The 12,619-nt window shown below is 39.9% G+C and overlaps 2 protein-coding genes across 2 annotated transcripts in view; one reads left to right on the plus strand and one right to left on the minus strand.

Moving 5' to 3' along the window:
• Positions 1-4,087: 4,087 nt before the first annotated feature.
• LOC109240653 (probable esterase PIR7A) lies at positions 4,088-6,298 on the minus strand. Its single transcript, XM_019407320.1, has 3 exons — positions 5,749-6,298; positions 5,113-5,244; positions 4,088-4,573 (listed from the first exon to the last, which is right to left on the minus strand). Exons 1-3 carry the CDS (start codon positions 6,127-6,129, stop codon positions 4,289-4,291), a joined length of 798 nt encoding a protein of 265 aa, XP_019262865.1. The 5' UTR covers positions 6,130-6,298; the 3' UTR covers positions 4,088-4,288.
• A 617-nt stretch (positions 6,299-6,915) lies between these two features.
• The window catches only part of LOC109240654 (phosphatase IMPL1, chloroplastic), a 7,663-nt gene continuing 1,959 nt past the window's right edge, over positions 6,916-12,619 (plus strand). The window contains exons 1-6 of the mRNA XM_019407321.1: positions 6,916-7,307; positions 8,788-8,855; positions 9,479-9,612; positions 11,257-11,345; positions 12,026-12,083; positions 12,170-12,222. Coding sequence (XP_019262866.1) covers positions 7,044-7,307; positions 8,788-8,855; positions 9,479-9,612; positions 11,257-11,345; positions 12,026-12,083; positions 12,170-12,222 — 666 coding nt within the window. The 5' untranslated portion in view covers positions 6,916-7,043. The remainder of the gene's footprint in view (positions 7,308-8,787; positions 8,856-9,478; positions 9,613-11,256; positions 11,346-12,025; positions 12,084-12,169; positions 12,223-12,619) is intronic.

Below are 12,619 nucleotides of genomic sequence, written 5' to 3' on the forward strand. Positions count from 1 at the left end.
AAAATCTGGGACTCATCACCAAAATAGTCCGAAGGTCTACGCCAAAACAAAATGATATATAACAAGCAAGGGGAAGGGGAAGAAAATCAAAAGATATACAAAGGCGAAGCCACTATTTATTTACACATACGTGTGCAACGACCGCACCTTACAAAAGGCCGAAACATGCCCTAAAAAAAGATGAAAATGAACAAATTTTTTTATAAAAGCCGCAACAACTTTTTACTCGGCGTCATCGCCGCCGCCCTCCCCATCTTCGTCTTCAAGCAACCCGTCCTCGACATCAACATCTTCGCCAGCCTCCGGTGTCGCAGGGTCATAGCCGCAATTTACACGAGCTTCTCGCGCCTTAGCCCGAGCTTCTTCAAAGGCGGCCTCAGAAACATTGCCCGCCTCCCACAAACCCTTGTATATGTCCCGTTGGGCCTCGGCATGAACCCAAAGCTCATGCAAGTGGCGAGGAACGGCGGCAGAGGCGGATTCGACCTGGGCCAACAATTGCGCCCTCTCGTCCTCAAGCGCCACGACACGGTCCCCAAGGCTCGAGGCCTCCTGGTCGATCTCGCCAATGCGCTCCTCAAGCCGCACCTTCCTCAGCGTGGCCGTTGCCCTCTCGGATTCCTGCTAAGATTGGAGGACGCGGATAGTGTCCTCTAACGCTGTCGCTCTTACCAAAGCCGACGCTCGAGCATTCTCGACATTCTCCAGCTCGGCTACTTTTCTCTCCGGCTCGGCTAACTTCCCCATCTATTATGCACTCAAAACTTCAACTCTGGCCGCATTCTGATCAAGTTCGGCTTGTAATGACAACACCTTCGCCTGAAGAAGCTCGCACTCTGCAGCGACCCCCTTTCCTAACTCGAGTTCTTCGTCCTTGGTACGAAGCAGCTCCTCGAGCTCACTACACCTGCAAATGGACTACATCAGCTCCTGGTCCCGTTTTTCCAACTCCTCTCCGAGGGATCGGGTGCCAGTACCCGCCCTGAGCCGCTCATGCATCTCACGGCATCTATTACGATACCGCCGATACTTTTCAAGCATCGTCGGAAAAATCTTGGCCCGAGTCTCGGCCCTACGAGCACTCTCGATCTCCAGCATGTAAGACTGAAAACAAAGAGAAGAAGGTAGTCGATAAGGGCCAAGATCAAAAAAATAAATAATAACAACAAACAAAGAGAAACATACGAGGAGGAGCTCACCCTTAGGCCCATCGCGGCCACTCCATATGACAGTTCGGCATTGCTGACGTCCTGATGAGCTCCGCTTTCTGCGGACGAGCATAGGAGATCAAACTACGACACATAGTCCACCGTGTCTTGCAAAAGATTGAGCTCCAACGGAATCTCGAGTATCCGAGAAGAACCTCCCGCCGTTACCACAGTTCGGGTAAAACCCTCCTCGAACATCCTAACATCATCAGGATCAAGGTCGGATTCAGACTCGTAATCATCGACCATGACGCCTTTCCCCCTCTCTTCAGCCCAAGAAGAAGTGCGTGTTGGTCGGGACGTCGAAGGGCCGCCCGAGATAGTATTGGCGGTCTCGGGACTCCGTCTCCCCACCACTTCAGCCTGTTTATCTCTAACAACCGGAGTAGCCTCTACGACTGGGCCGACATCACCACCGACTTCGGGCGTCGTCAAGGAAAGGTCGACCCCCGATGATGTTTCGATTTGAGGCGCCACTTCCAGGGCCACCCGTCGTCTCTTCGACGGGGCCTCTCCACTACCAGCACGGGATGACTCGCTCGTTGAGCGGACGGTAGAAATTGGAGTCTCAGGTTGAGGAACAGCCGCCGCGCTTGCAGCTCCGGCCGGAGGTGCAGATTGGTTAGCGACTCTCGATGCAGGCCGGATAGCGGCCCTCGACGCAGGACGAGCAAGGGGCGCCGGTTGACGGAATGCGAGTGGAAGAGCCTTCGTCCTTCGCGTTCTCCCTGCCAACAAAGAAAAATGGTCATATAACGACAAGATCGAAACATACGGCAAAGAGAGCAGGCCAACTCACCAGTGAGAGGTTTACGCCCATATTTCTTGTGGAAGGACGTCCGCTCGCGAATGCCCCTTGTATGGGGAAGAACTGTGCCCACCCACTCACGGATATCATCAACTGGCGGGGGAGGTAATCTCTCGGCTACAAAGCAAAAACAAGTCAGCAAAATCGCCCAAAGAGGAACGATCGGCGACCACCTTAAGAGAAATCGCAAAATAAACAGAGGAAATCTTACGAGCGAAGTCCACGTCTCAGGAACCCTGCCGGGTCCGCCACAAGGTGCTCTGTCCGCACATAAAAATAGCTTTCCCAGAAGCGACGATTAGCCTTACCATCCGTCTTCACCACTAAACTCTTGGTTCCTCGATGTCGCATATAGATCATCGTGCCCCGAAGAAATTGAGGGGCAAAAATATGAAGCATGTGTCCCCAAGGTAATCCCTCGACCAACGAACTCCGCATACTTGATGAGAATGAGGAAGAGCTTGTACGCGTACGGTGAGAGCTGAGCCGGGCATACCTCGTAGAAGCGGCACAAGTCTATCACTAGAGAGGGGAGAGGAAGCGTATATCCGACAACAAAAGGATACGCATAAAATGCGCAGTACCCCGGGTGGTTCAAGTGTACGATGTCCGCCCCCGTCGCCGGTATCATGTCGATATGGTTTGGGATTCCCCACTTAGCCTTGAGCGCCATAATCACCGCTTCATCCATAGTGGAGGGGACATGTTCCGGTTCGTCTCCGGCAGGGCTGTTAAATTCGATCCATAACTTCCCCGAACGGGGCAGTATCTCAGCCACAGTCGGAAACCCATCATCTTCCGCCACCTCCATTCCCTCTCCAAGAAGGGGTACATTATTTTCCGGCACCGGAGCTTTGACGAATCTGTCAGTCTGGGAAGAGGTGTCAGCCATTTATCTAGCTTGGTTGAGATAAACAAGAGTGATGAAGAAATGAAGAGGGTGGACACGTCAAATTCTGACGAAAGCACAAGTGTGAAATATGGAAGAAGGTGGAAGTTTGCAAAATTCCTCAAGCAAATCGAAAAGCGTAACAATTGAATGGTCAGTTTCCCCCTTATATAGGAACGCAAATGCCCTGAACGGGAAACCCGACAGCCGCCAAAAGCTGAAAAGGCACGAGAAACGATGCGATACTTGGGGAACGTGCGTCATAATGACACATAACGACATTCATGGTAGCCCGAATCGACGTGACGATCCATCTCCGAACGGACGTAACGGTTCGGTAAAGTTCTTAAAACATCACACCGCCACCTCGCCGTAAGGACTCCATCCTCGCATAATGATCAGATTTCTCCTAAATTCTTGAATACACAGGGTCCGCCCATTGAGCTCGCCCAGAAGACGACCCCAACGGACGGAGGGACTAACTGTATGGGTCAAAAACTGACTCTGATGACTGGAGGCGGTAAGAGTTCGACCCCGTCATGGCCGTGCCCACGAGGCGTAATGGCGACGGGCCCCACGGTCCCTGCCGGGGTCAGGCCGTTAGAAAGTTTATATCGCATAGTAAGCATGCTGTCTTGGGCAAGTAATAAAGGACTGTCATGGGAAACACGCCGGTCAAAGACCGTTGGATAAAAGGGAACATTGTCAATATATATAGGGGGACAGGGAACCGTGAGGAGATCCAAGTCTGGCTATCACAGGGAGGAGCAATATTACGAAACCGTGAGGGGAAGATTTCTGAGCTATCAACAGCTCCCTTTTCTTCTTTTATGCTCTTTCGATTGTAGTACAAGCCTGTCACAGATGTAAGCTTACCATTCCCACTTGATGTATGATAGCCATCTTAAGAAATATTAAATCAGTTTGTTCTTCTCCAATTTTTACACTCAATACGTTGCGATCTAAAGTTGATTATGTTTGGCTAAGATTTACCTTCTATCTCTCTATTAATTGGTTGAACTAGATGGTTTAACGACTTTTTGGTTAAACAGAATTAAATATATGATTTATATTCTCAATCCAATATTTTAATTTAGGAATGAAACAACAATAGGAAAGATACATGAACAATACTAGACTTGTATAGTAGAAAATGTAAATACAAATTAAGAAAAGAAGAAGTAGAAGGTGAATAATACACTCATATAGTAGAAAATGTAGATACAAAAAGAGAAGAAGTAGAAATTGAATATAATACATTCATATTGTAGACAATGTAAAATCAAATACGTATACAACACACACACACAAAAGTTTTAAAATCGTCAAAGCTAAACTCCTACAAATTAATATTGTTTATACATATCTCCATATATACAAATTTCAATGGTATTTTTCAGCAATTTCCATCAAACGAGAGCAGAATTCTTGAGTTTTAGAGAACATGACCATATGATCTGAACCTAGAATAACCTTAACATCTTGTGGTGGATTTTTCTCAATCATCCATCGTTGAACATCTGCCTTCATTGACAGATCTTGACTGCACATAACGTAGACTCTTGGAATCGAACCATACTTTTCTTTAGTGAGTTCTGCTTCTTTTAACACTTCAGGATCATGGAACATTGGAGTGTGTCGCATCAACAACGAAGCAAGGATCATATCCTGAGAAGAACGCAACTGCTGATAAATGCATTCTTTTATATGTGTTATTTTCTTCGATCAACTTACTCAAAATATTAGAGAGTAATGACATGATGATGATGATATTTGATGAATTATATGGCCATCACATCTAAAAGTTTATACGTTTGTTTGTTTATTTAATTATATTTTGAATAGATCCCTTTATGTGTTGTCCTAATTATTGAATAGACAAAACATGTGAACTGAAAGGGGTGACTATATATAAGACTTTGAACCTAGAGTATGTATCTTCTCTAGATATATTGCATGTCGAAATTTACTGTCATCTATCATTTACAAGTTTAATTAAGTTGTTAGAAAAAATATATTTTTTTATTTACTTAATTAATATTTGTTTATGCAACAAGAATAGCAGCAGCAACAAGTGTAATGATCGATAATAATTATATTTATTTTGATCATTTCATTTATATGGCACATAGATTTTTTTCTTAAAAAGCATTAGATGATAACTCGAAAAATTATTGATAAAATGTAAATATGTAAAGTGCACTAACCTCAGCTCTGGAGTATTGGTACATCTTTGATGACAGAAAATTGGAGCCGAAGTATACAGCAGTTGGGGGCTTATCAGTACCATTATCAAATTTGTATTTGTTGTCCTTGAGAAAATCTAACCCTTGATTTGACTGCAAATTGAGCAATAAAGTAAAACAATTAGGAAAAACAACATAAGAAGAAAATAAATTTTTTCCAAAATTTAATTCTCAATAAACGTTTACCATCTTGAACTAGTTTGTGTCTGGCTTAGTCTATGATTATGTATTAAGTTATGCTACAGTTTTAACTCAACTTAAAACAATCTTGTTTCGATGGTTTCATCAAGCTAGGCATGCATATGAGTCAACGTGGGAATATTGTTGAAACATTTGTACTTAAGAACTAAAACAAAGTTTAACGCAACCGACATAGATAATCAATAAAAATGGACCTTGGGCCTAACTCAACCCCAAAAGCTAGCTTGTGATGAGGATTGCCCAAGACCATATAAGAAGACCAAGATATCCATAACCCACCAATGTGGGACACAACTCAACAATAATTAACAACAACCTATAGAGCAGCCTTATACATAAAACGATCTACGAAATTTATCGAGCAAAATAAAGTAAGAAAGACGAGAATATATATACCTGTTGAATGATATGTGAGATAGGGAAATCAGGGCCAGGCATGTAAGCAGCAACAAAAACAGCAGCAGCAATTTTCTTTGGAAACTTTTCCATGGCAAGGGAAATGGCAAGTCCACCCATGCCATGGCCGACTAGAATCAGCCGATCGTCCGGCGGAAGAAGCTCGACGACGTGCATCAACGGCTCAACGTAGTCAGAGAGAGATTTGACTTGTTCCGATTCCTTATAGTGGACGCCGGAGGCAGCCAAGTCAAGAGCAGTGGCCTTGTAACCTAAGGATATCAACGTTGTTATTACCTTGTACCAACACCATGCTCCGTGTCCTAAACCATGGACAAATACGAAATGTGTTTTCATTACACGCCTTTGGTTTTTTTCCATATATGTGAATTCTCTAATAAACAGTAAAGATCCAAATGGCTATAAAAGTTTGATCAAATTTTGCAATGCTTACTGTTTATTAAGAGAACTTCCGTTATTTGAAAACTTTAGCTCTCAGTTTTGTCTAAGTTAATGACGGACTTTAATTTCCTTCTATTTAACATAACTAAGAAAAGAAAAACGAAGACAACTGAAAAAGATTAGGCTATAAATTAGTAGTAATTATTTCCGGAAAGTGTTGACTAGCTGATTATTAAATCTTTCTTTAATAGTTAGTGGCTATGATGTAGTGTTATCTATATATGTTAAAATAATTAATTATTAAACCCAAAGAATATAAGGGTAACGTGTCAAAGATGAATTTATTAGTCAAGAAGGCTATATATATATAAAAAATTGTTGATGAAAGTAGTGAGGAAATAACGCCAAAATTTATCAGAATATGATACATTATTCTACAATTGTAAGAAGAAAAAAAAAACAAAATGATACTTAAATGTGGAGGGGATGGAATATTTTGGTCAACGTTGAACACAAATACTCCAATTCTTAGTAAAAGGGTTGAACCTTTTTAAGCGGGTAATATCAAGGACTATTTGTTTTCAATGTTATATATTAAGGACCAAAAAAGTCATATCAATATACATTAAGGACCACTTGGAATTTTTTTTCTCAAAAAAGATATTATGTGCCAATTTTCATAATAGAGGGGACCAAAGAAAAATATCATGCAACAAAGGGCCGTAGATAAAAGTTTTCATATTCTTGAAATTAAAAAATTGATTTTTAGGAAAAATCAGATGCCTTGGTACAAAAATCCAAGAAAACTCAAGCAGTAACGCTTCTGTGGAAGGCAGGAGCAGTCAGCACGAATTACTTGTGTGTGGGGGAAAAGTTCGCTCCGTTTTGTGAAAATGGGAAGATGTCTTCTTTCATCCACAGTTTCAACTTTTCTTCCTTGTAATCTCCCTAAACTGGCATTCCCCAAGAGTTTTAGCACAAATTCAGCGTTTTTTCATCGCGGGTTTCGTACAACTGGAGCCAAAACCAGGGGAGCATTTTGCACAAAGGCTGCTTTATCTAATGTGTACTCAAAGATTGGTGCCGACTCAACTGGAAGTATTCCCTCTAATGAGCTACTCCAAGTAGTTGAAGCTGCTGCCAAGACTGGTGCTCAGGTTTCCCCCTTCTTAATTAATGGTTTTATTTCTATATTCTTGGAAAATTTCTGCTTAAGGATTTGATTTTTGAGTTATTCTAGTTAACAAAGTAAGTGCTGTCTTTTTCTTGCTGGTGCATTGGATAATTTATTTAATTAGGAGACCCTTCGTTCTGTTGAGCTATTGGAGACAAGGAGTTGGTTATTTTTTTTGTGTGTATGTGTGCGCGCGCGCCTGTGTTGTGTATGTAATGCTTGAATGATTCTTCTGGCGGTAGCAGTGGCGGAAGCAGTATTTCACCAAGTGGATTAAAAAAATAAGAAAAATAATCCCGCGAAGGAGCTAAGAGAATTCAACATCAAATATATATATATAATTTTTCTTACCTTATATACATTAGTATAATTTTCGGCGAGGGGATTCTCCGCCTAGCTCCGCCCCTGGGTGGTAGGAGGCAGTTATCGTGAATATCGAGATCTCAACAAGCTGAGTGCACTTTGGATGATATATTCATATTTTGGGATGGGGTTAAGTGCACTGCTACTTGGGTGCCACTTTTGGATTCTTGCAGCTTAGTTACCTAGAGGATAAATAGGATGCTTAAGAACATGATATTAAGCTTTATTCTGAGGAGTTAGGATGCTGGAAAAAGATAAATACAACTCCTCTACACTGAAGTGTGTGTCATATTTTCACCATTCACCACACATAGTATTATTATTGCCTTCACTAATTTGGTTGCCAAGAAAAGGAAAGACCTGCTTGAGGGGTTGGAGATCTAGGATGAGGTAGATGACTGGTAAGTTAGTAACCAATCAGAATGAAAAAATATGTACAGAAATACATACATATGTGTTATGTTTCCATATATTAGCAGATATCGGGGTAGTCTTATTGGTAGCACAAATGAGTATATGGATTTCTTGGACTTGCTAGAGGGCAGACAGTAGATGTAATCTTTTTGTTCTTTATGTTCTGATCTGCATTCCCTTTGTTATTGTACTACTTGTACCATCTTGGTACCTTCTATCAATCAAACTTTTACCATTTCAAAAAAAATTAGCAGTTATCAGGAGTTTTTACGTAATAACATGTCTTGTACTCGTTATGGTCTCTTTAGACTTCCTCTAGTTCTTTGTCGCTTTCCGGTTGATTATTGATCTTTCTTTCACCTTTTTCTAAAGGGATCTCTGTTCCAATTTTCTTTTACCTTCTTTGTGCTCCCTTTTCTGCTTACCTTTTATCCTGGCCTCAGCCATCATATTGCTTGTGCTCTCTGAGGTATACCTCTGTCCTCTCTTCTTGTGCATTGAGATTATACTGCTGACTATGGTCATGCAATATTGATGTTTTACCTTTCTTTCTATGGAGACAAAGAAAAGGATCCTGCACTTTCTTCTTTCACTACTTTTCTATCTCCCATCTGCATCTAGCCTTTAAATAATCTTTCTGGATCCTACTCTATGGCTTGTTTCTCATTATTTTCATCTCATTTTAGGTTGTAATGGATGCTGTGAATAAGCCTCGGAATGTTACCTATAAAGGGCTCACTGACCTAGTGACTGAGTAAGACCTTGTATTACTTTTGCTGGTGGTTATTTGTTTGTACCAGAACTGACAAAGTGCTTCTGTTTCTTTTTCTTCTATGCTGATGTGTCAGGTTGATTTATAAGGCTGTCAAAGGCCATATCTGAGAGATTTTCCATTCTTGTTGCAGTGTTTTTTTCCAGTTTTTGGTGACAACACCGAGCCTTGTACTATGTTTCACAGTAATTAGTGAATCTACTTTTATCATTGTCACTATATCTTGTTTTGTCACGAAGAATATTTTCTTTCCTTATTATTTTTTTATGTTTCCATTGAAATGATTTAGTTCTTTATTAGACTGTACTAAATATTCTCCGACTTTACTTTCCAACATTATGTGATCATTGTTAACTGTTCCTTTTTTTCTCTTGCTGGAAGAACATTCGCCCCTTCTCTTAAGACCATTGCTTGAATTAACACTAAAATATGACAATGCCTTGTTAGTGAGCGTTTACGGCCTCACTTTATTGGTTGACCTTATGCTTTAACAATTTGGTGATCCTAGGTTGCTCCTTAGGTTGTAATATTAATTTTTTTCTTTTACACGAAGACTTTCATCATGTTGTCGCAGTGGTTAATATCTTTGTTTAAACTTATTGCAGCACAGATAAAAGTAGTGAAGTTGCTATCCTTGAAGTAGTGAGGAAGAATTTTCCAGATCATCTAATTCTTGGGGAGGAAGGAGGAATTATTGGGGATTCGTCATCTGATTATCTTTGGTGCATTGATCCTTTAGGTTTGTCCTACAGATCTCTAACTTCCACGGCAGTGAAAGTAGCAATGCATATAGCTGAACTGTCTATTAGGGTTAGACAGCTTGTATAGGTTCCCATAAGTAGATGTGGATTATCAAGATTCCAAGGGGTTTTAACTTGTAACTGCTAGGTTGTGTTATATAGAAAGGGTCACATTTTACTAGTTCTCTCCGCTCCACATTTTACTAATTCTAGTTTAACAAATACACAAGTACATTAACCTAAATACCAGGCAACTATACTAGCAGATTTAAGCATGCAAAGGCACGTAATTTCTCAACCAATATATGGATGAATATTGAGCATCATCCCACGAAGACTTATGATGAAGTTGAGTTGATGTTAACTTCATATTGATTGAGAATTGGAAATGGGTGGAAGTAGTAAACAATGGAATAAATAGGAAAGTGCTGAATACTGATTAAGAAAAAAGGAAATAAAATAATTAGGTAGCTAAAAGAAAATCTTGTGGTAACAAGCTTGTGTTTCTGACTTCACGTAATTGCTTCTTTTGGACCTTTAGTATCCTCTTGATCTTACTTATAATGTGAGTTGCTATGTCGGAGTTCATAATTATTCAGGGTACATTCTATGTCAAGTGAAGCTAACCTTCTTAACTATTTCTGATGGTTATTAAGATAAGGAGGATATTCTAATTTCCGTGCCTTTGAAGTATAAACTTATTCTGCAATCAAATCATACCTAATTCATCTATTTTATTAGTATAAATCAAAAGCTTTTCGATCCTCAGTCTAAATTAAGAATCTTTCCTAAGCTCCCTTAAAATATAAAAAAGACTAATTTGTCAATTAATTAGAATTAGATACAAAATTGAACATCCAACTCAATCATCAGTAATAAAGACCAAGAAAGAAATTAATCCAAGCTACATGATAAGATTCATCCTAACTTGGAAAATTAAAATTTTTGTGCTCTTAAACGTCCAATGTCTAAGTGGAATTGGAAGAAAGAAACTCTATTAGGTGCTCTAATCTCTTCAAAAGCTCTTTGTCTTGTGCCTGATCTTGCCTCGAAAAAATGATTCTTACCCTTTTATGGTCTTGGAAGCTCCCCCTTTTTTTCATTTTAAAAATAATAATCTTGAATTCCTGTAAGAGTTGAGAACGCCATAAACACCCAAAAACGTGGTCTAGCAGTTGAGGAGTTGGAATGATAATTTTAGACTTGCACAGCTTCAGTAAAATGGTCATAATTTTGCCCAAGAATTTCAAATGAGCCATTTGAAGCATTCACAAGTGTCATGGGCTGCAATTTTACGAGAATCATGGCTTAACTTGAGATCTAGATTAATCCAGATTACTTCTTGCAGTTTAGTCAAAATCTGGCACGTTCATTGCACAATTCACGCCGAGGGTTCTTTTCCTAAATATGCAAAAATATTTTATATCAAGTGAGATATCCACGATGTGCTTCAAAAACTTACCAATTTTGCTAAAGTTACTTAATATTATAACCATACAATCATCTTATCACATACAAATAGATATATTGCATGTGTGAGTTCAACCAAAATTCGCTCCACTGGAAACAATGGCACCACATATTATCTTAAAGACAACTCAACCAATAAGGAACAAATATTAATTGGAAACTTTATCTTGCAGATGGAACAACAAACTTTGCGCATGGCTATCCTAGCTTTGCGGTCTCTGTGGGTGTTCTTTTTAGAGGGAAGCCAGCTGCAGCTACCGTGGTATATGCTGGGATGGTTTCTGATGTGCTTTTTTGATTATTTACCATTGTTCAGTGGAAGAGCACTGTCTCTTATCCAGTGAGCTTGGTCTATGAAAATCTTATGATAGCTGATTCTGACCTAATGTGCAAGAAGAGAACCAAAAGCTTGAATGATCACTAGCAACTTAAATCATGTTGTGCTAAGAGATTGAATATGTTATATTCTTTTACTATCTTGGGCTAGTTATGTAAAAAAGAAATTTAGTATTTTTATATTCATAGCTGTAAGGGACCTGAACTGAGAGATAAAAAGGGGAAGGAATTTACAGTGAACTGTACAAATTCTAAAATAGTTGAAATTCGACGTGCTTTAATGTTGCTGTAAGATTTTCTTTCTGAAGCTACCCATAATCGTGTAGGATTTGTGTTAGTTGCACTTAATATCAAATAATTTAATCCAAGGCAACTCTACATTTTTAAATCTACTGAAGAGTTGAATTAGCTGACCAACCAAGGTCATGTGGCTGTTATCTTATAGTAGCTATTATGCAGTATCCAGAATCCCGGAGAAACACTGTGAGAACGAAATTGGGAACCATAAAGTGGAAAGACCATCAATGACACCAAATCTCTTGTTCTGATATGACATCTGAAGTCCTCGCCCGGAACATAATACTGTTAATGTCTGCTTCTTTATAGGTTGAGTTTGTTGGTGGCCCTATGTGTTGGAATACTCGCATATTTTCTGCAGCTGCTGGTAAAGAAGTTTATCTATAATAAATCATTTGTTCAATTGCGAAATCCAACGATCTACTACTGACATATGCAATTTTCTTCTTCTAGGCAAAGGAGCCTTTGCTAATGGTGAGAAGATTCATGTCAGTGGAACTGACAAGGTGAGAATTTTAATATGCATGTGTAAAACAGTTTACTTTCCATTTTACACAGACCCATGATTTGAAATGAGAGTTTGATGGTAACTTTCATAGCATCCGATAAACATAGTTCTTGCTTGTCCTATTGAATTAGGAAATCGGGTAACTGTTGAACTTACCTGCTATACCTGCTATGTGTGACCTGTTATGCGTCCAGACCCATTTACATGCACGTATTTTTTACTATTTGATAGTTGTGCTGGTTTTGCACCTTCTTATGGCAACGAGGTAATATATGGCTTGACTTTGAAGTTTTAAATTGACTACAGTGTTACATTTGTAAAGCTCACAAAATGAAAGGTACACTTACTGTCAATCTTCTTTCCCTTTTTTTTGGGGTTTGGGGGGGGGGGGGGGG

Source organism: Nicotiana attenuata, unplaced genomic scaffold, assembly GCF_001879085.1.
Source record: "Nicotiana attenuata strain UT unplaced genomic scaffold, NIATTr2, whole genome shotgun sequence".
Lineage (NCBI taxonomy): Eukaryota > Viridiplantae > Streptophyta > Magnoliopsida > Solanales > Solanaceae > Nicotiana > Nicotiana attenuata.

Coding starts and splice junctions, on each gene's coding strand:
- LOC109240653 (XM_019407320.1), bottom strand. CDS start 6,129: ATGGAAAAAAACCAAAGGCGTGTAATGAAAACACATTTCGTATTTGTC. Junction 5,245..5,748: donor TCTCACATATCATTCAACAG/GTATATATATTC, acceptor CTCAATTTGCAG/TCAAATCAAGGGTTAGATTT. Junction 4,574..5,112: donor ACCAATACTCCAGAGCTGAG/GTTAGTGCACTT, acceptor CGTTCTTCTCAG/GATATGATCCTTGCTTCGTT.